We start from the raw sequence: 24,117 nt of genomic DNA, 5'->3' as shown, positions 1-24,117 counted from the left end.
TCTGGCTAAATACACCTGCCTCCTAGCTTCCCTTCTGGCAGTCTGATACACTTCCCTGCTACCACCGTTCTTCCAGTCCTTCCAAGCCCGTCTCTTTTGTCTAATGGCCCCGTCAACAATACTGTTCCACCACCACTTTATTTTGGGTCTTGAGGGGACTTTGCACCAGCCACAGATCTGGTCAGTGGCTCTCAGCACATTGTCCCTTAGAAACCTCCAGTTGTCTTCTACCCTATGTGAAGCTATATCCCCTTCTATTTTGTCAAAGGCTTCAAGTAATATGTCTCTAAATCTCTGTCCATTTGCAGGATCTTTAAGCTTCCAGACCCGTCTTCTCCATGTTGGTCGTCTTCTGGTTGTCCTTCTAGTCCTGATCCTAAAGTCACTAACTACCAGTCTATGTTGTGGGGTACATTCTCGCCTGGGAAGGTTTTGGCATTTCTAAGCAGCCATCTTTCCCTTTTCCTGGCAAGGATTTAGTCGATTTGGCTAGTATGTCGGCCCGATCAGTAGGTGACTAGGTGGCTGGTAGGTTTCCTGAAGTTAGTGTTACAAACCATAAGATCATTCGCATCGCAGAACTCCAGCAGCCTGGTTCCCTTCTCGTTGCGGGAACCATAGCCATAGCCTCCATGTACGCCATGGAAGCCCCCAGAATGTTGTCCAACATGCCCATTGAAGTCACCAGCCACAAAGAGAAGGTCCCTGTTGTTCGTCGATGAGGTAGTCTGCAGTAGGGTGTCGTAGAATTGGTCTTTCTATCCATCAGGTAGCCCTGACTGATGGGCATAGGCCAATATAATGGTTGCTAATCCATGATGAAGCACTAATCTAATCTTAAGTATTCTGTCGCATACTCTGACTACCTCAATTATCTTATCTACCCATTTTTCATCGATAAGTATACCCACACCCCCGACCCTGTCAGTGTTCTCAGCCCAGAAAATCTTGTACCTGTGAGGAACCTAGCAGAACCTCCTCTCCACCTCACTTCTTGAATGCAGCACATATCAACACATCTCCGTTCAAGCAACTCAACAATGTCGCCAGACCTGCCTTTCAGTGTGCCAACATTGAGGGTGCCAACCCTGGGGTGTGGGAGGTATAGGCCCTGGGCACCTTGGGACGGGGAACAGTAGCTTCATGTGCCGGAAAAGAAAACTCACGTTTGGCAGGATTCATAGACAAACAATAGACTTAACTTCAAACCGCGTACACTACACTATCATATTTTGCAATGTATGATCACTATCTTATATAGCAGGGGGTGGGGGTGGCGTAAGACTTTTGAAGTGTACATTGGAGACAACCAAGGATGACAAAATTTGGGACTTCCTGTAAAGGTGGAGGAGGCGGAGGGCGGGTGCACTGCGAAAACTGGCAGCCATGAAGAGGTGCCTCTCATCTCTTGGAAAAGGAATACTTAGTAGTAGGTACAAGAGACCTAATTGAGAGAGAGAGACATGTTGCAGATTTAGGGGAGATGCGTGAGCTAAATTTATCTTAGACCGATAATTGAGAGGAACTATAGAATTATATATTTATTTAACACAAGACGTGAGGCTGAAATTTATCTGAGACATCGATAAGTAAAAGGAACATTTTAACAGCTAAAACTTTTCAGGGGTTCAGTTTTAATTTTTCCAATATGCATTACCTTGAAATTGTTGTGTTGACATAAATTTTCATACATATTATTAATTTTAATAATATTATGTATATATATTTATATGTGTATATGAATATATATGTAGATGTTAATGCAATTGTTTTATATATAAATATATATGTATATGTATACACACATATCATCATCATCGTTAAGCGTCCGTTTTCCATGCTAGCATGGGTTGGACGGTTCTACTGGGGTCTGTGAAGCCAGAAGGCTTCATCAGGCCCAGTCAAATCTGGCAGTGTTTCTACGGCTGGATGCCCTTCCTAACGCCAACCACTCCGAGAGTGCAGTGGGTGCTTTTTACGTGCCACCCGCACAGGTGCCAGACAGAGCTGACACATATACACACACATACAAACACACACGCATATATCTCACACAATGTAGTATATATAAACACTATATATGTACAATATATATTTTTGATAGGAATAAAATCGTATTGTAAAACAAATTTATATTTCTAACTGAAATGAATGGAACTTAAAGCTGAATAGAACATCTCTGTGACTCACCTCATCATTGCCTTTGTATGGGGTTGAACCTTTCCCTCCAGCTATACTGATACCCAATCCTTGACCCACGGCTCGTGACACATGCAGGGAAACTTCCTCTTCAGCAACATCCTTTAGTAATGAGCTCTCATTTGCTTCAGACATGGATTCCTAAAAGAAGAAAGTCAAAAGAGGAGGAAAAATAATTTAATTTAAGAAATGGAAAACAATAATTACTTAAAAGAAATTTTTATGCCATTTTCCCCTACATAAACAAGTACAATAACCATAGTTCATAAAATTTTAACTTTCATCCAAACAAGTGCAGTTATTTTTAAAAACTGATATGAGAAAACTGTTCATTGTAGATTTACTAAAGAATTAGATTCTTTCCTTTGAAATTCTGATATTTTTAATTCTAAGTATAGATGTGTGAAAAAAAATGTTGTTACTTTTGTACATAAAATGTATATCTGTATACATGTACATATGTATTTAGAATATAGTAGTAAATTAGCATAGTAAGATATTTTATGCTGAATATGTATTTTAATTCTGCTTGATGGGAAGAGAGAACATATATATGTTTCTAAGACTAAATGCTAAGAAGCTTTTGACTTCTTCAGATGATATCATTCGAATGAGTGGGCATTACTATTCAAATGTAAAGAATTTGACAATGTTTAGTGAAAGAATTTCAGAGAGGACTTCATTAAAGAAGATTAGTGTGTGCACATGTATGTCTTTATATATTTCTTTGTATGAGGTAGTGAAAGGGACAAGTGTTTTGGTTTGATATTAGAGTGAGAACAACTGAATGGATCTCAAGTATTTTTGTATAGATATGAGTGGGTGGGGAGAATTTGAGTGTTCTATGCATGTCAGTTGGTAAACAGCTGGTCTATGAATATATGTGTATTGTATATAGGTATATATAGTGTATATACTGTGTATGAATCCTGGAGTAGAGTTAGAATTGTTGTAGTCAAGAGCAGTTCAGATTATTGTTGGTGGTGAAAATTTGTTTGCTAAAGTTGTAAAAATTCTTATTTTATATATCATTTACGTTTGTTTTAAAGATCAATGTTTTTATCTATTTATTTTATCTGTGTGATTATATTGCAGGCTTTCAAGTGCGTAGTTAACATTTTAAAAGCGATATATGAATGTGTGCGCATATGTCTATCTCTTACACACTTACAGTTTTGGTAATTGGGGAGTGATAGCCAAGTCCATGACATTCAGGTTTTGACAATAAATGACACAAGAAAATCTCTCTTCCCTATGGAGTACTTTACATTCTATTCCAAGATGTTCTTAAAAACTGACTATCAGTCAGTCTTAAAAACACACTGAAATAGTAAACTTAGTTTTGATAGTAAATTTTAGCACATAAAGCTTTTGTTTTATCATGTGGTTCATTTCTTAGTGTTATTGTGATAATTATTATGGTCTGAGTTACTGATAAAAAGAGCATTATTAACTTAATTCCCTGCAAGGTTAGATAGAATATTGATAAAGAAATATTAGTTAGACTTGCTTTTATATGTTAAAGGATAAATGTATCTGTGAAGCAATGAAGGAGTTTGGGGAATGATTATTGATCAGAGTCAGCCTAATATCATTGCTGCTACTATAGCAAGACTGGAATTTATGTAAAATGTTTACTGATGAAGATGAAGATAATATGAAGCTATCAATCCTGAAATATACCTTGCCAAATAGTTGAATATTCATTCTTCCCAACAACCTGCACCACCTCATGATATATGCCTAAAATAATAGCACTAACAAAAGAAATGCTAATAGTCATCTTAGCAAGATTATACATTAAGAGATACTTTCCCAGATGTGCTTAGACTAGAACTATTTAAGTTTGCGATCAATATATTTCAGTAAAACCAATTTTATCAGAGACAGGAAAACTGAAACAATCATTTGAATCTTTTTATATTGGTACTGCACCAAACAAAATTTTAAATGCTACAAGGAAGCAACCATTTATTTGGCAAAATACTCCATCAACCTGTAATTAGTGACATGTTCCAAATAACTTAGCCTAAAACTTGGCCTGCTTCTCTAGCTTAGATGTTACTGCTGTTTAGTGCAAATCATGCATCGTGTGCAAGTTAGAATGATACTAAAAAAAAGTACTATATAGATGTAATCAATAATAATGGTAATAATAATCCTTTCTATTGTAGGCACAAGGTCTGAAATTTTAAGTAAGGGATTAAGTTGATTACATCAACCCCAGTGCATAACTGGTACTTATTCAAACGACCCTGAAAGGATGAAAGGCAAAGTCGACTTTGATAGTGACAAATGAAATACCAAGTATTTCACCCAGTATGCTAACGATTCTGCCAGCTCACTGCCTTAATAATGATAATAATAATAATAATCCTTTCTACTATGGGCAGAAGATCTGAAATTTAGGGAGAGGGGCTTAGTTGATTACTCACCCACCAGCGTTCAACTAGTACTTATTTTATCAGCCTTCATAAAATAATGATGAAAGGCAGTCAGCAGAATTTGAACTCAGTGCATAAAGCTGGAAGAAATAATGCCACTAAGCATTGTATCTGACAGGCTAGTGATTCTGCTAGCTTATTATTATTATTATTATTATCATCATTATCATTAGGAGTGGCTGTGTGGTAAGTAGCTTGCTAACCAACCACATGGTTTTGGGTTCAGTCCCACTGCGTGGCATCTTGGGCAAGTGTCTTCTGCTATAGCCTCGGGCCGACTAAAGCCTTGTGAGTGGATTTGGTAGACGGAAACTGAAAGAAGCCTGTCGTATATATGTATATATATATGTGTGTGTATGTGTTTGTCCCCCCACCATTGCTTGACAACCGATGCTGGTGTGTTTACGTCCCCATCACTTAACGGTTTGGCAAAAAGAGACCGATAGAATAAGTACTGGGCTTACAAAGAATAAGTCCTGGGGGTCGATTTGCTCGACTAAAGGCAGTGCTCCAGCATGGCCGCAGTCACATGACTGAAACAAGTAAAAGAGTAAAGGCAGCAAGCTGGCAGAATCATTTGCATGCCAAGAAAAATGCTTAGTTACATTTCATCCATCTTTATGTTCTGACTTCAGATTCCACCAAGGTCGTCTTTGCCTTTCATCCTTTTAGGGTTGATAAATTAAGTATCAGGGAAACACTGGAGTTGCTGTAATCAACTAGTTCCCCCCCCCCCCAACAAATTTCAGCCTTTATGCCTTTAGTTGAAAGGATTATTATTATCATTATTATTGTTATTATTATTATTCAAGCATCGAGCTGGCAGAATTATTAGCATGATGAGTTCAAATTCTGCTGAGGTCAACTCTGCCTTTCATCCTTTTGGGGTTGATAAATACTGGTGAAACAGGGGCTGATGTAATTGACTAGTCCTCTTCTACAAAATTTCAGGCTTGTACCTACAGTAGAAAGGATTATTATTATTATTATTATTATTATTATTATTATTATTGAAGGTGGTGAGCTGGCAGAGTCATTAGCATGCTGGGCAAAATGCTTAGCGACATCTTGTCTGTCCTTATGTTCTGAGTTCAAATTCCGCTGAGATCAACTTTACCTTTCATTCTTTCGGGGTGGATAAATTAAATACCAGTGAAACACTGAGGTCAATGTAATCGACTAGTCCCCTGCCCCCAAAATTTCAGGCCTTGTGCCTTCAGTAGAAAGGACTTATTATTAACACTAAAATGCAATAATACTGCAAAGTATGAAAATTTTATACACTGGGACAAGGACAGTTGCTTGGGATAGTACCATGCAAAGATTTAATTCAACAGATTGGAGGACAACAGAAGATTAAAGTGAATATTTTCAGTGGTTTATATGTTAAAGAATTAATGGGAAGAAAATGCAATCTAAAAATTATTTATTTTTATCATTTTTAATGCCACAAGGAAAAATAAACATTTCAGTTGCTGAACAGATGTTCAGGAATTAGAAAAGCAACCTAATCCGTGGTTTAAACTGAACAATTAATAGAGGAAGGCAGTGTTAATATATAAACCATGAAGTAGACAGATATGCACACGCACACATGCATTAAAAGAAAAGATGTATATTATGCATACAAAAAAGAAAAATTTTCACTCAAATTATTTAGATTGTTTAAGTAAGATTTGTGAAAGACAAGAACAAAAGCAATGAGAGGCAAAAAATGTGCAATAAAATGAAAAGAAAAAAAATGAAAGAAAGAAAAACGACAATTACTTAAAATTAATTAGTTTAAAAACATTAGGAGTAAAAGAACAAAAGAATAAAAAGTAAACAAATGAGCAAAAAACTACGGTTTTATGGCCATTCAATTATTTTCAGTTTAAGTGTGTATGTGATTTACTTATAATTTACCTCAACTACTTTTTTCATTTAGTTTATTAATTGACTATGGTTAATAGTTCAATGACAGAAAGAAATTGTTAGTAATGGGTGGAGGTTAAGGAAAGAGAACAAAAAAAGGGGTTCTGTGTAGAGAAAAATGTATAAGTTAGATTTTGGGGCTGCTAAACTTTACTCCACAAACAGCAATGATAATTTTATAGAAATATATAGAAAGGGGTACTTGCATGTGACAGTGCTGCATAGTAAATGAAGTTAATAAAACAAAAGCATGCCTGGTTATTAGAACGTTTTACTAGAAGGGGTTTTCTTTGTGTGAGAGAGAGAGAGAGAGAGAGAGAGAAGGAAAAGCTAAATACTAGTAAAGATTCCAGAAACATTCTCAAAATTTGTTTAATTACTAGGAGTTACTTGGACTAGATACTTTTTGGGTTAGTTTTTTGAAAGGCAGTGAAACTGAATCAACACTTATGCATTGAAGGTAATGATTTCATGATTTCATCCTCATCTACTTTGCAAAAGATAAACCATGAAGTTGACACCCAACAACAGTTTTAGAATTTGAAATAATCATCTCCACTGCATAAAATCTTTAACTTCTCATTAAAAAATAAAATACGATTATTGGATAGATCTGCATCTATCATGAAATCGAACACTGTTTCTTCACTATCAAACATGGTGCAGAAGTGGCAACTCTAACTTAGCTGGTTGAACAAAGTAAATTTGCTTGAAGTAGTGTCTCAACTGGAAAACGTTTTAATTGTTAAACTTTGAATCATTTGTAGAAGCTGTATTTATTAATATTTCTGTAACAATAACTTTAAAGTATTTTATCTACAGATCAATGAGGAAAGACTAGGGTTCAAAATATGTACAAAAAAGTTAATAAAAAAAAAGATCCAAAGTGATGTAAACAAAAAAGTTCTATAAACTCTAGGCATCTTTACATAAATTGTCTTCCTAACCATTTGAAATAGGTACCACGTTTTTTTGGAATTTTATGATATAAACTGATAATCTATTCATAGGGAAATTAACTTATATGTTTAGAGCCATAAAACTAAAGCTAAACATCAGATCTTATACCCACTTCTTAGAGAATAAGGGACACGCTGACATTACAGTTTGACTAGGGGCAAAGCAGATTACCTAAACTGAGGTTTGAACACATGTAGTAGTTTATCCACACATTCACTGCAAGTATGCTGAATGAGTGTGTGCATGACTAGTCCTTGTAGTATTTTTTCTATGAGTCTAAAGAACATTAGATATAATCCCACACAGTGCCTAAGTTGGATGAACCCTAATTTGGCATGGATGTTATCAATACTGATTTACAAACAGGTTTCTTTTTCACATGTAGCTCTTCATTTAGTATTGAGTTTTGACCATTTCTAAGATATCTAAATTTAGATGCCAAAAAAGGTATCTACAAGTAGGCTGCCAGTGAAAATGGTTAAAAAAAGGTATGTACAATTTCTCTCTCTACCAATGAAATTATATCTAATCAATGCAGCCCAGCCCACTTCTCATGCTCTTTTACATTTATGTAGATCTTACAGAGCAGTGTAAGATGACTAGAAAATGCATGAGGATTAGATATCAAATGAAGTAGAACACAATTTTGAGATGCTTTTTTGATAGAAGATCTTTAACTTTGTAGATCGATTTAAAAAATTGCTATAGAATATTCTAAATATACTAATTCATTATAGCATTGTTAGAGAAAGACATCGATTGAGAAGTGAATAAATGCATGAAATATTGGGAATGTAGATTTTCTTTCTAGAAGTTGAAAGTCCATCCATCTGCTGCATTTTAACTTGATAGTTTATCATTCATCTATGAACTGGATGTGAAATAGTTTAATTATATTCAATATAGTAAACTGGGGGAATTAAATTAACTTGATTGAGAGTACCAATTCAAAGCTAGGGGAGGTTTTAACGTAACACACAATAACTTCTATATTATTTACCAAGTTTCTCAAAAGTCTGTATAGATTTAAAATATTTTTAAAGGCCCTCATGCACAAGCTAAGAGAGTTTTTCTTCTAAAAATCACACACACACACACACACACATATACTCTCTCTTTACTCTTTTACTTGTTTCAGTCATTTGACTGCGGCCATGCTGGAGCACCGCCTTTAATCGAGCAAATCGACCCCGGGACTTATTCTTTTTTGTAAGCCCAGTACTTATTCTATCGGTCTCTTTTGCCGAACTGCTAGGTGACAGGGACGTAAACACACCAGCATCGGTTGTCAAGCAATGCTAGGGGAACACACACAAACACACACATATATATATATACGACAGGCTTCTCTCTGTTTCCGTCTACCAAATCCACTCACAAGGCATTGGTCGGCCCGGGGCTATAGCAGAAGACACTTGCCCAAGATGCCACGCAGTGGGACTGAACCCGGAACCATGTGGTTGGTTAGCAAGCTACTTACCACACAGCCACTCCTGCGCCTATATTTATGTTTCATAATATAAGTAGTATTGAAACTCTCTAGCATTTCAAGAAAGGTGCATCTAAAATTACAGAAGATACTGAAGTGAACAATTCTGATGTTGATGCTTTTCAAAGGTAATTAGCAATGTAAATGAAGAGACAAGAATTCACACAAGATAGCAGACTCAGCTTTCTACATCAATACTCGCTGTTGAAGAGATCGTCTTGTAGTTATTGTCAGTTGCATAAACATACACAGAGAACTCTGAATGTAACTTATCTAAACATAATATTTACAGTAAGAGTGTATCAGCTGTTATGCATACATTGTGTGTTTCTGTGTGTAATATGTAGGAAAACTTTTAACAGAAAAATAGGTACTTAGTACACTTCATCAAGTAGAAAGATATACAATCTGATGCACAGTAACTAGTATTTCAAAGTCATACTTAAATGTATATAAAGTAAGTATAAGTTCAATACATTTGTCTATAAAATAAATTTAAAAATTCTTGGGCACCCACCCATCCTTGCATTGTTAAAATTGTAGTTTATTTTGAAGGGATTCTAATAGCTATTAGATTGTGATGGATGAAGATCCTCAAAGTCATCAACAAAATTGTTAAAAAAACAAATTAAATCTAAGATGAGGAAATATGTGTATGTTTAAAATGTTTTGAAAATCTGTTTAGTTTTTTTGTGTTTCATTAACCTTTCAAATTTACCCTATTTATACTCTAGATAATGAAAGAAATTTCAGAGAGGGAGAAGGGAAGAAATTTCAGAGAGGGAGAAGGGTTTAGTAAAGTCATAGACATGCTCTTGACTTAGAATTAATTTGGGAGGTCATTAACAATACTGCAAATAAAAGTATAAAATGATGAAAATCATAAATTTCTTTGCAGTAGAAATAATTTCTAGAACAACATATTTTAGCCATATCTGAATGGAAGTTGGATGTAGTCATGGGATGGAATATAATCGAGGGAAATAAACATGTGCAGGAACAAGATAATTGATAGGGAAAGGCGGTTCAGCACCAACCCTTTACTTTTGAGTAGCAGTGGTAGTAGCAATAGTGATGGTAGTAATAGCGATGGTAGTAAGTAAGGTTGCACAACTTCCTGTTGTCTTCGACATAAGCACCCCCAGCCTAATGGTAGCTCCTGCCTACCTTAAGGATGGATTTCTCCTCCATTTTTTCCATTTTGGCAGTTGCAGCTGCCTGGGCTAGGATTTCGCGCACCTGATCAGCTTCATCTTTCGAGGACATCACGTTGATACGCTTGTTCTTTAAGTGGTGTGGCGTGTCCCGGCGGCGTAGTTTATTTTCTTTCTCAGGCTGCTCCTCAATTTCAGGGGGGAAAATGACACGCCTGCGGTGGGGATCTACCTGCTGTACAAAATAACAGAATAGTGAATACTAACTCGACAGGTAGCTACCGGTGGTTATGGCCCTCTTTAAGTACTATTGCCATTGCACAGGATGAGGACTAAGAAATTAGGATATGATTTCCTAAAAGCGTAAAAGGAACGATGATAAGAATAGTAATAATGATAATAATAATGATGATGATGATGATGATGATGGTGATGATGATAAATAGATAAATAAATTTAGAACCACCTGTCTTTTCTCAATTTGCTAGAAATTTGGTTTCCAATGGTCAGAACAATCTTCAAGTAACCATATTAAACTGAAGTTAGATGACTTCAATTTAGACAGTGAAAGAATAGTTTAAATTAATAATGTTAATGTTTATAGGCTCTTTAAGAATGTTCAGATTTCCTGAAATAATTAGGCAATGAAGAACTCTTGATATGGTAAAATTCAAACAAAAACACTTTGCTATGAAGTTGTTTAAAAAAAATTTAAGGTGTATCTCCAGTTAAATAACTATCTGCACCCACTTATCAACCCTAGATTAATTTACAAATTTATTAAGATATTGTTTAATTCCAAGGGAAGAATAGTGTATAAAACAAGATTTGAAAGGAGAAGAGAAAAAAAATAAACTTAAGAGAAATAAGCCGTTTATAATTGACTGAATGCAAATGAAGATAATGACTAGAGAGAAATCCTACAATTTCTAACACAAGTAAAGTCATATGAAACAACTATATGAAACAAGATACACTGAAGAAAGAGAATTACAGTTTTCTTGTCTGATCTGTTTGTGTGTTTTTAGAGATAGTTGAAGGTGTCATAAAGTAATGTATATATGTTAGTGCTTCATGCATTTTAGCATTTAGTGTTACAATTAGATTTCTGAAAGGGACAGAGCAAATTACCTTTGAACAAAATTAAAACAAACTGGGAAGATCAAGAATATATGTGTGTACATGTGTGCCAAATGGATAACAGAAAGTCTTAAGGAAATCTATTATACAATATGTTTAATTTGCAAAAGGATCTAGTGCTCCTAGTTCATTTGATCTTAAATTTCTAATACTAGGTTCAAATGGAAGAGGAGTAAACTTATTTCTAAAAGAATACTTATCAACCAAGAATATTTTGGTGACCAGTTTTCTATAAAATATTCTTTAAAAAAATTAAATATAAACAACAAAAAAAATCATAATTGAAAGATCTGACAGATTTTATCCCATAATGGGTGAATGCAACAGACATGCTAGGGGAGATGGTGCACTAACTACTCTTAAGAAGTGACATCACAAATGCACTAAAACAGTAGAATGGTAAAGCTAACAAAGACAAAAAAAAGAAAAACCCTGAAAACAAAAAAAATAAATAAATACCCCCACCCATCCACCCAAAATAAACAACAACAAAAATTTCCCTATGGACATGTATGTAAGTACTTACCCAAAAGTATCATTGCACAAATTTAACAACAAAGGAATTTAATTTAATTTATTTTCTTATTCTCTGCAGATTTTGCAGGTAAAAAATTAAAATAAGGAAAACTGCTTCCAGATGATCATTAGGAAATAAATTGTGGTCAAACGATAGAAATAAAGAAGAAGATGGAACTTACAAGAATTTCCAAAAGAACACTAAGATAAAATATTTTTCACGGGGAACTTTACTATGTCCTTTGAAACTTCTTCTAAAACTTGGCAGCCTAACTATAAATATTACTAAGAGCTCCATGCTACATATATATTAATAAAATACTGTTCCTCAGGGCAAGCTGGTCTTGTGCCTCCTTCACTCAGGCACTCCTGATCCACTCGTCTTTCCATCTCATATTACCCTTGCTGTGTTCAACCTCCAGGTCCCAAACTAATCACTATTCCTAGTCATACCTCACCTATGCATCAGTCCTCTGGAACTTGACTTTGCAACAATTTATATGGAACATTAACAGCATCATGATCACTAGTCTAGGAGGACCTGCAAAAGTCATGGATTGCAAATCCTCCAAGAATTCTTTCAGATTCAGGATAAAAGAAAATGTATAAAAACATTTCTTTTCAAAGCTGCCTTTTTGAACTAGAAACATTCTTGTATATCATTCAATATCAGAACATTTTCCAGGTAGTGATAAGATAAAAGAAAACTGTTTGTTTATTACATTCTTTGCTACAATCTATGAAAGTATCTTTAAAGAATAAAAGAAAATCTTATAAAAAATTCTGGATTACTGCTTAATAGGAATTAACTATTTCCCTGGCTATATGGATTTTTCAGCTTATTTATTATTTCATCACAACCTAAGTAACTGAAATAGCCAAGAATCACAAATAAATTTTTTTTTAATTACAGAAAGAAAATTAAAATCAGTTTTCAATTAAAAATTTGAAAATTGGGTGAGTTACTCAAATTGTAGAGTAACAAAATAAAAAAAGGGCAAAAACCTTAATGACAGGAATTTCCAATTTAAATAGATTTACAATTACTTAATATTTCCAATATATTTCAAAACTTGTATAATTTATCTGGGATTAAACACAAATATAAACTAATTAATTGAATCTATTGGTGAAAGTCAATATCTATTATCTGAAAATTGAACCCTTTAGGAAATGTACTTTAGTAGAAAATCAAAGAAGCAGCAAAATGAATACCTAATGTGTTTATCAATTTTAATGAATTAATCAAACAATAATAATTTTTTACGCAGGTGCAAAGCCACAAAGGTATTTATCTTATGAATCTTAGATAAGTGAAAGGTGAAGTCAATCTTCAAATAGAGTAGAACTTTAGATATGAAAGAATGAACTAAATGCAATCAATTTTTCTCTGTGCCCTACCAATTCTACCAACCGCTACTTTTCTGAACACAACAAAAATGTTGAGAATAATGACATACCAAATTATATAATCCTAAATAATCTTCTGAAAATGGAAATTATTTACTACATAAAGTAATTTCCTCTGCCATAAAAAATTCAAGAAACTGGTAAAAGATTCAAGAGTTATGACTGTTGCTATTAGACTTTTCAATATTAGTTTCATGACTTGATAGGATGAGTTATTTTGAAAGGTTATCTAGCATCCAGGTACTTGATATGTAAAACAATAATGCTGTGAATGCAAAGGAAATGTAAGCAAGTATCTTACATAATAATACTTATGAATTATTTACAATTGTTTAATTTGTTTTTTTAACTAGTTTCATAACTAAGTTATTACCTTCAAATAGAAACCTTAATGGAAGGGTCAAAAAGGAATCAAAATAGTGCAAGACTGAATATTCTGATGAAAATACATCAAAAGTTTACAGGGTTTTCATGCCAAGTTCAGTGAGAAAGAGCCATTGTCATTCATTTGTTTGCTTGTTTATTATTAAACTTACCTTATTGGATTAAAGAAACCAACCAAAAGTTAACTAAATTCAACAATTTCATTTTCTGAACAACCTTGCACGACCAAAGAACCATGCTATACCATGCAGACATAGAGCCTTATAAATTGGATGTCATTGTCACAGAGCTAGATTACTGAGAAAGAAAAACATGATTAGAGGAACTATCCCAGCATTCAAAAGGGACAGAGGTTAGTAGAATAGAAATCGTGCTGCAAAAAGTTATGGACTACTAAGCCTAGATTGTACAACACCAATAACAGCACTACAGAGAAGACTTTGCAACAATTTCTAGTTACTCATGAAAATGAATAGATAATATTATATACTACTAAAAAATAATTTTACTAAATTTACAGAGTAAAGCATTAATAATTATTATAAACAGAACAATAAAATCCAAATGATATTACAGTAAATAAATTACCTTTATCTCTATTACTCTAAAGAAACCCAAAATTAAAATTACTGCATGATTGAGTTGCTTAAGATAATACTGGATAAAATTCTTACCAATAATTAGCCAAATTCTGAAACACTAGATTGAGGCTTTTTTTTTTAAAGAACAATACCATAACTTAACATTAGTTTTGAATGGTTACTAACATTTATTTCTAAATTTTTATGTTGTTGATGATGATGATGATGATGATGATGATGATGAAGAAGAAGATAATTCCTTCTAATTTGGCACAAGATCTGCAATTTGAAGGGGAGAAGAGTAAGTCATTTACATTGACTCCAGTACTTGAATGGTACTTTATTTTATCAACCCTGAAAGGATGAAAGGCAAAGTTGACCTCAGTAACTGGAAAGAAATACCATTGGGTATTGTGTTTGATACTTTAATGATTCTGCTTAATCAATATGTCAATGTTGGCTATGATGATAACTTTCTACAGATGCATGAGACCTTAGAATTCTTATGGAAGGTGGTTGGAGTGTAATATTCAAGGTGTTTCCAACACAGCAATACAAATAAAGTGAAATGTTTCTAACCAGAACTCAAAAGTGAGACACAGACTTGGTTTGCAGAGAACATAACCTTACTCTCTGTTGTTGTTTCTCTTGCTGTTCAATAACAACAACAACGTCGTCACATTGACATAAAGTCACAAAATTGTAATGGACGGTGCAGCCAATTAATTACACTCAGTAGTTAATAGTTCTTTCTTAATTCTAGAGAGATTAAAAGTAACGCCAATCCTAGAATGATTTGAACTTGGATTGTAGAGGGACAAAACTAAAAACTGTAAGGAATTTAATTTAACTCATTACTATTTCTCCTGCTTTACTAGTTTTAGTACATTACTGAATTTAGTTTTATCAACACTGAAGCAGTGAAATTAAATATGATCTCAAGCAGGATTTGGACAAAGAATAGCTAAATGCCAGATATATATGTATATTGTTGATATAACCACTTGGTAAATATAAAGACTTAATAGAAAGAATGGATGGCAGGTCCAAATACTTATTCTCTCCTACAAATCTAATCCACAGTTTTTCATCCATCTGTTACAATAGTTGCAAGGCTTATATTTTCACAACATAATCAATCAAAGAACTGTTACCAAATCAAGAAATTAAAAGCGGAAAATAATGGAATAATATTAATCTAGGCTTTACAGAAAAAACAAAACTAATAAGTTACTTTAAAATGTTGGTCTTCAAGTGTGGCTATACAAATACCAGATAAGCTCATTCTTCTCCTTATAAATTTGTGACCTTGTGTTTAAGCAAGAAGTCAATGTAGAAAATAAACAAACAAGCAGTGTCAACATTTTAGCTTTGTTTTCTCAGAATGGTACCATTTTCAAAACTATAAAATTTCTATTGAATGTGATTAAATAAGCTACAGATTAATTATCAAGAAAGAAGAAAAATGTAACAAAAGAAATTATTTCTAACAAAACAATATTATATAATTGAAGATAAATACATGTAAGCAATACTTTAAATAGTTTACAGAAATACTAAGTTTGTCTCATCAGCTAAGATTATTAAATCAATAACATGAAATAGGTTTACCATGGTGGTAAACAGTAACTAGCTTATGATCTATGCTGTTATTTGCATTGTATATCCCCTCTCTTTCAGTTTTACATTGTTTCATGTTAGCATGGGTGAGATGGTTTTATTTGGAGCAATTCTTTTTGTAACTGGATCCTTTACTATTGCTAATCATTCATCTGTGAAATAGAAGTGGAACTTATTGTCAACCAGACAAACTAAAACAAGCAGAGCTTTACATCTAGCTTTGAAGTACAATACTACGGCCTTTGAAACATTTGAACTCATACAAAAACATACACAAATAGTCTAGGCAGTCATTATACTTCACCTACAGTTGTAATTTAAACATGTTCAAGAGGCATATTTTTACAAGAACATTCATGTGGAATTGAACTAAATAAGCTTTATCTAAACTATGAGTTTTACAAGTAGAATAGAAGAAGTTCATAATCTCAATAAATTTGCAATTTTGTTTACTAGTGCCCACTGAATATATTCATATAGTTTAATCACACCATAGCATCTACTCAAAAAGGGAATGTGAATTTGTTTTCTTAATTAAAAAGTCAATTGAAAATGTTTTAATGAAGAAACAGATGCCATACCTCATCATCAGCATAATCATTTTCTGAATTTCCAATATCACCATTTTCTTGTTCATTTTCAGCAAAACCTCCATCAGATTCTAAATTAGTAGCTGGTCTTTCAACCGAAGAGGAATCTATGTCATCAGAGTCACCTGGTGTTAGCATCTGTGCAGGTTTTCTAATGGCTTCTGGATAAACTAAAGTTTCAGAAAGCAAAAGAGGTTGACATTCCTTCGGTATAGTATCTTCAACTTCTTCTGGCTCAAGTTTGATTAATTCTTCTGGTTCTTCAGGCTTTGTAGACATATATGGCACAGAGACATAACTTTGTTCCCCAACTTGCTTAGATATATTGTTTTCTAGATAATTGGAATAAAGAATTTTTGATCAGCTGATAGTTGAAGGTAGAGGAAATGAAATTCAGTTTATACTTTTCAACAATATTCATTGTTCATATAATGAGGCTCCTGTGAATTTCTTACCTTAGTCATGGATTTAATTTGACTTCTGAAGTGATGAAATATCATATCATACAGACAATTTGAATTAGTCATAGACTAGAAACTACTTTCACTCTTAACTCTGTAACATTCAACAATACTGCCATTAGACTAAATTAGCTCATTTATACTATTAAACTGTCATGTGACATGCCCATAGGATTTCAGGAAAGTAATTCAACATATTAAAACAGATATTATATAGGGCCTATGATATTGGTTGAATTAATAAACTATTTTCCCAGGATAACAATTTACAGCTCAGTGAAATGCGCCCCTAATCTTTACCATAGACATTTACATTTTCAGACATTTAAGTGAACATTGTTTGATTTTGGGGTTAGAATGACAATACCATAATGAAAAACTGACAAAATCACATTAATATTTGTATCCTAGACTAGCAGTATCGCCCGGCGTTGCTCAGGTTTGTAAGGGAAATAACTATAAAGCATTTTTAGAGAGTTATAGCCAAAAAATAGCAAAAAAATGGGAAAAAAATGATGGTAAATTTTTTTTTTAGTTAAAAAAGGTGGAGTTGCGTCCCCTAGACAGTTTGCGGTTTGTGTTTCTGATTCTCGACCCCATGTCGAATTTATCGATTTTTTTCAGAACTGGGGGAACTTTTCAAAATTTTCGCTGCGTTAGTTTTGAATTATGACATTGGGCTATGTGTGTGTCAAGTTTCATCAGAATCGGTTGAAAGCCGTGGTCAGGGTGAGGGTACAAGCAAACAGACACACAGAAACACGCACAGACAAACTGCCGTTTATATAGAGAGAGATATTATCCTTAAGTTGTGACTTACCTTTTGGAGGTATGGTATAAGTAGGTTGAGGTAAACTCTTTTTCTCTAAATAGCCAGAATCATCAGAAGCTTCTAGCCAGCGTGGATCCCTTTGTGGCATGAAGGATTGGTCCTGTTACAAAAAAGAAAAACAAAAAAAAACCCATAAAAATGATTTCTCTTATGTATGGATGGAGGCAGAGAGAGAGAGAACGAGTGTGCATGTTTGAGTGAGTGCATGTCTCATAGATATAAAATATATGAATGAAGTTCTCTGGTGCTAGTTTTCTAATTGTTGAAAATGTGTTTAGAAAAGAATGCAGTGGTTTTTTCCTAAGTCTCATAAGAGATTAATATATATATTAGGCAGATCAATAGGCAGACAAAAGAATAGTTACAGTTAAGTTGAGCATACTAAAAACCTATTTCAGTAGAGGCAAGTGCAAAAATTCAGATTAAGGTATCATAAATAGTAGTTACTAGCAGTATCGCCCGGCGTTGCTCGGGTTTGTAAGGGAAATAACTATATAAGCATTTTTAGAGAGTTACTTCCCTTATAGATGCCAATTCAGGCTTTCTTAGCCATTTCTGTTTTGGTGTCTTCAAGCCATGAAGTCGTTGTTCTAAAAGAACGCTGGTCTCCTTGACAACGCATTACGACGTTGATTTCCTTACGCTCCCTTCCCCACAGCTTCACGAGGGAGGGAAGAAGGGGGAGAAGCAAACACAGGTGCAGGTGTTTGAGCGTGGACGCCAACTCCGCCGCCATCGACACACGAAAAATTATGCATTAAAATGGAATAAAAAATGATGTTAAATTTTTTTTAAATCGTAGACTCATCGTAGACGCGCGCTAATAGCCAGACGGGCTCGATATGAATCACGACTATAAGATACCCGAATTTGGTTAAACTGCACCGCAAAATGTGGGAGGAGTTAGGAATCTAAATCGAAGGGGACAGACACTCACACAACTACAGTTTTATATATATAGATATTAGTAGCAAGGATGTGATTGCTGCATAGGGAGAACAGTACAATCACTATTTGAAACTATTTTGCTCAAGGCTGGCAAAATGCTTTATGGCATTTCTTCCAGCTTTGTGTTCTGAGTTCAAAATTATGCTGAGGTCACCTTTGCTTTTCATCCTTTTGGGGTTGAAAAATAAATACCTATTTCTTTATTACCCACAAGGGGCTAAACACAGAGGGGACAAACAAGGACAGACATAGGTATTAAGTCGATTACATCGACCCCAGTGCGTAACTGGTACTTAATTTATCGACCCTGAAAGGATGAAAGGCAAAGTCGACCTCGGCTGAGCACTGGGGTCAATACAATTGACTTACTCACTTCCCCAAAATTGCTGGCCTTGTGCCAAAAATTGAAACTATTATTATTATAATTAAGACAGTGAAATTGCAAAATTGTTACCATGCTGGACAAAATGCTTAGCGGAATTTTCTTCAAGCTCTTTATCTCCTGAGTTTAAATGCTGCTGAGGTCAACTTTACCTTTCATGCTTTCAAGGTCCATAAAATACTTACCATTCAGGTACAGGGGTTGACATAATTTACTTCCCACCTCCCTTCAAAATGCTGAGCAGTATTTCATCTGTCTCTATCTACATTCTGAGTTCAAATTTTGCTGAAGTCGACTTTCATCCTTTTGGGATTGATGAAGTAAGTACCAGTTACCTACTGGGCTCAATGGTATCAACTTACCCTTCCCCCCAAATTTCAGACCTTGTGCTTTTAGTAGAAAGGATTATTATTATTATTGCTATTTACTTTTAATCTGCATGCTTGTTACAATCACTTGCTGAGACACAGCCAGCGTCCTAGGGCGACTGAAGGATAATAGATGTTATAATATGACTGAAAGTCTGGGGAGGGAAGTGGCAGGGGCAGTAGCAAAATATCTTCATGTAATACAAAACAGACATTTAAACTGATAGGGCTTTTCTAAGGATGTGGGCAGTACCTGTCAGCACAGTCTTTTGGACTTCTCTGAGACATGGTTCTCTTGGGATGTTGTCTATATGTTTCTGACATCCCTTTTTTTATCATAACAAGGGCACCTACAATAATAGGAACAGTTCTTGCTTTAAGATGCAACATCTTTTGTATTTCAATTTCCAGGTTCTCATATTTACTTAATTTGTCAAATTCCTTTATAGATATATTTTTGTCAGTGGGAACACTTACATCTATTAGTCTACAAGTATTTTCTTCCCTGTCTTTAATAATTATGTCTGGCTGATTAGCTGGGATTGTTCTGTCGGTGATGACTGGAAAATCCCAGAGGATAATGACATTTTTACCTTCAATGACTGACTCAGGATGATGCTTATACTAGTAAGCAAGAGTGTCAATTTTGTAGTGTTTACATGTTTTCCAATGTAAATACTGTCCTATCCTATTGTGGTGATTTTTGTATTTGTTTGGTGTCAGCACAGGACATCCCAAAATGAGATGGTCTATTGTTTCATCAAATATGTCATAGAATCTGCATTTAAGATCAGAACTGATTTGAAGAACGTTAGCCTGGTACATTCTAGTAAGCAAGCTTTGATACTGTGCCGAGAATATGAAACCTTCAGTCTCTGCTTTCAGTCCTGAACTTCTCGGCCACTGATGGGTTGTTGTTGTTGGTGGTGGTGGTCGTTATTATTATTATCATCATTGGGGTGGTAAACTATCCCATCCTTTCTTTTCTACTATTTAGAGTCTAATAGCCATGTATTTGTCAGTCTTTAGTATATAATTTCATACTAAAAGCTACATTTTCAGAAAATTCTCCACAAATAATTTTCAGTTTCCAGAATTATCATTTTGCATTTGCAGCCTATCACTCATTCAATTATGAAGATACTAATGTTCTGCCTCAAGACATTTTTGCAATGGAGTCCAGGAACTAATATTTAAGTAGAATGAATAGCAGCTCACAATAAAGAATAACTAAGTATTATTCTAGATGTAGCATACACATCCCAACAAATGCATTAATTGTGAATCCAAGTGCATATGATCAGCATTGCTTGTAATTTTAATGACTTCTGTTTTATGAAGATAATCAGTCCAGTTTCGAAATTTTCTAACACCAGAAGAAATGCTTTTAGAACCCATGTTACCTTTTTGTCCTTTTCATGTGGTATAACATGACCATCAATTTCTTTTTTCAGCAGCTTAGCATGTCTATTCTTCAGTTCGCGGGGATGAGGTGTGCCATGTCGCCTTAGTTGACTCTATGGAGATATAGTAATAGTGAAGTGTTAAGAATTAAGAATATTAAAATAAAACAAAGAAATTGGCTTCTGAACTAAAAGAGAATGGGTATCTTCACAGCTAATGTAACCATATCTTGTGGAAGGAGAGCATTATGAGAAGAAGAAAGAGAAATCAATTGATAATCTATTTTAAAAAAGTTTTTTTTACCAGCTGGTATATATAGATATAAGAAGTGTGTATAATTATGAATAAATCACAATTATAAGGGAGAGGGTTGCAAAAACCCTAAAACGTCTAGAAATAGCAGTCATAATTATACACACTTCCTTTATGAGATTTATGATTACATGTTTGGCCATTGATATATTCATAAATAATTACAAATTATGATATATCCTCATAATGTATTTTTACATTCCTTTTTAATTATGTATATATATGTACAGTAGAAAAAGAAGTTTCTGAGGGATGCAATTTGGGAAAGATAAGTTTCAATCGTGCTGTTTATTTTGTAGAGCAACAGGTTTCACGGTTGGAAATAGGTGGGGTACAGTTGTATAAACAAAAACCTTGTCCATCTTCAGGACAGTAAATTAAAGATCATAACTACAAATATGGTAGATCTGAGCATATAGGATGAAATCAGTGGGACCCAAGCCATTTGTTCACATCTGTAAAAGTTGAACTAAGCACAACAAGCCAAGAAGCACTTGGTGAGTTTGCAGAGTTACTTTTATTAAGAGGAATAAATAGATTTGACCAGCCAATATTAACTACCTACAACTGAGTAAGCATCAAGAATATAAACTACTGACCATTTTGCTTAGTCCAGTACCTACAACTATGGCTATGCACAAAGATCAGCAAATTCTGCAGCATCATGGAATAATAGTTAATGCTTCCATAATTAACAATAGCTCATAAGTAAATATAATCCTTGTTAAGAAATAAGTACTGGAGAGAAATTTCACAGAAGGCTTGATAATTATTCTTTAATTAGACAAACAAAAACAAATATAAACAAGTACCTTGCCAAATGACAATGAAATGCTTGCAATATGATGAGCTCAAAATTCCTGACTACTTCTACCTGTCTTTGTCATATATATTCACAATTACTATTTAATGAAACCTCTGGCTCAACATCTATGAACCTTACAGTGTTTCTCTTGTTCTTAAAAAGTATTTATCTAGCAATTAGCAAATCTAGACAGTGATTGCTATGTGATTAACTAATTACTCATATACTGGACTTGCTCTTCAAACATCACAGGTAAGTCATACCCTCCTACTACTTACCCAAAGGTAGAAAAAAAATCAGGCTAATCATGGTTGGATGTTCATAAAAATATCAGTTTAAAACTGAATTTTAACTGTATCTTAACCCTTTCGTTACTACCCTGGCCGAAAAATTTTTTGGTTCATAATACCAACCCGGCCATGAGAACCTGTTGTTATTTAAATGTAAATTTGAACCCAAATCTCGTTGGCACATTCGTTAAAACATGTGATTTCACATTGTAAATAGTTAAGTTATAGTATCCGACATTGCTTGAAGTGATATCTCAACTCAGTGAATTTTGGGAGATTTTTTTCCACATTTTTTTCCGGCATCGATTTTTCTTCAACTTTGAAAATGGATAGGAGTTTCATGTTATCAAGCATTGATTCCGAATTTAAAGCTTTTTCAACGGAAAATAGGGAGATATCGAGAAAAAGAATGAAATTGGTACAGAAGCACGTGGTGTACAAAATAATGAATAAGATTTTTTTATCCGAAAATGAAAGCAGCGATTCTGAAGAAACAAATCGGCGATAGCGACAGCAAAGACGAGTTTACATCGGAATGAAGTAAAAAAAACTTTAAAAATGTTTTTATTAGCAATTTTTCTGAGGAGATAAAGTTTATCTATAGTCTTTCTTAGGAGGCGAAACTATTAGACTTTTATTTTTTCAGTATGCTAGTTTGAAGCAATCACTTCGGAAACAAATTTACACAGATTGTAAACAAACACAAAAGTTTGGAAAATTTGTGAAGCAAATACTGGGTACTGTTGTGGATTTAGTTTTTATACAGGGAAACTAATGTTAGTCAGCATGGCTTAGGGTATGATGTGGTCTGGAATTTATCACTTCCATACCATAACCAGGGCCGTATATTATTTTTTGACCGATTTCTTTAGTTCGGTCAAACTTGCGGTGGATTCCAGTATTTCAGTTTATTCCACCTTTATGGTACACCTGTTGTGCATTAAATTCAACTGAGGATCTAGTGATATGCACAATTCTTCTTTATCAAAATTTTGTTGCATACCCATTTGAATATTAGCTGATGATTCATTTTCTATGGTGACGTTTAAAAAAATTTTTATAGTTTTACCTTTTGCTCAATTTACCTGGATTTACCTGTAATTAAAGTCACTTTGAGACAAAAGTTATACAATAGAATTGATTAAGAACCCTTTCTTTAATTATGTTCCAAATATCACATTAATATGTTGATAAGTAAAAAAGTTACAGTTATTTAATGAAACAAGCCTAAATTCATGATTATTTTAGAATTTAATTGAAACTCATGAGGGGTGTATTTTGGTCAGAAATACAGTAACGAAAGGGTTAAGCCAACCAGTTTACTTTGACGAATCATCATCATCATTGTCTTTTTTAAATAAGTGAAAAACGTTAGCAACACAAAATGACATAATACTCTGTTTGAAAACAACTAGTTTAGAAAGTTAGTTGAAGGACATAAAATAGTTAGGGGATGTAACTGATAGACGAGTGATTAGAGTATAGTAGATAGAGCCAATTAAGGAAGTATAATTTGTCAACTATACAAGAATCTTGTTAAGCAAAATAAGAAAAACTAACCTCAGAAGGACTATCTTCATCATCAGAACATTCACTATCTGGAAAATGTACCACACTACCACGGCTACGCTCAGGCCAACTGGATCGACTGTCCTGATCTGTTGCAATGCTTCCACGGAGAAGATTTTCTAAATAAACAAAGCAAAAAAAATAGTAAAGAGAATATTTCTGTCTTTAAAGAGATTGAATCCAACACTTTTCACAACATTATTTTGTTATGGCTCATTCAATTAGAAGCATTCTCAGAAAATCCATGAAGACATATCACAATGTTCATCATTAAATATGTGAATCTACTGTTTTATTGGTAAAACACCACTGAATGCCATATTAGTTTGGGTTGTATTGGTTCAG

General features: G+C 34.0%; 1 protein-coding gene across 10 annotated transcripts in view; it reads right to left on the bottom strand.

Annotated features, from left to right (window-relative positions):
* Nucleotides 1–24,117, bottom strand: part of LOC115209683 (protein scribble homolog) — a 458,170-nt gene that overhangs the window by 258,246 nt on the left and 175,807 nt on the right. For 9 of the 10 annotated variants that reach the window (XM_036501621.1, XM_036501616.1, XM_036501617.1 and 6 more), the window contains exons 13-18: nucleotides 23,764–23,891; nucleotides 20,796–20,909; nucleotides 17,683–17,794; nucleotides 16,393–16,733; nucleotides 10,174–10,395; nucleotides 2,191–2,340 (exon numbers count right to left, since the gene is read on the bottom strand). In XM_036501621.1, coding sequence (XP_036357514.1) covers nucleotides 2,191–2,340; nucleotides 10,174–10,395; nucleotides 16,393–16,733; nucleotides 17,683–17,794; nucleotides 20,796–20,909; nucleotides 23,764–23,891 — 1,067 coding nt within the window. The remainder of the gene's footprint in view (nucleotides 1–2,190; nucleotides 2,341–10,173; nucleotides 10,396–16,392; nucleotides 16,734–17,682; nucleotides 17,795–20,795; nucleotides 20,910–23,763; nucleotides 23,892–24,117) is intronic. The other variant, XM_036501622.1, reaches the window with a different exon arrangement.

This window comes from Octopus sinensis, linkage group LG3 (genome assembly GCF_006345805.1).
Source record: "Octopus sinensis linkage group LG3, ASM634580v1, whole genome shotgun sequence".
NCBI classification, from domain to species: Eukaryota; Metazoa; Mollusca; class Cephalopoda; order Octopoda; family Octopodidae; genus Octopus; species Octopus sinensis.
The sequence above is the reverse complement of the archived record's forward strand: the minus strand, read 5'-3'. Positions and strand labels throughout refer to the sequence as shown.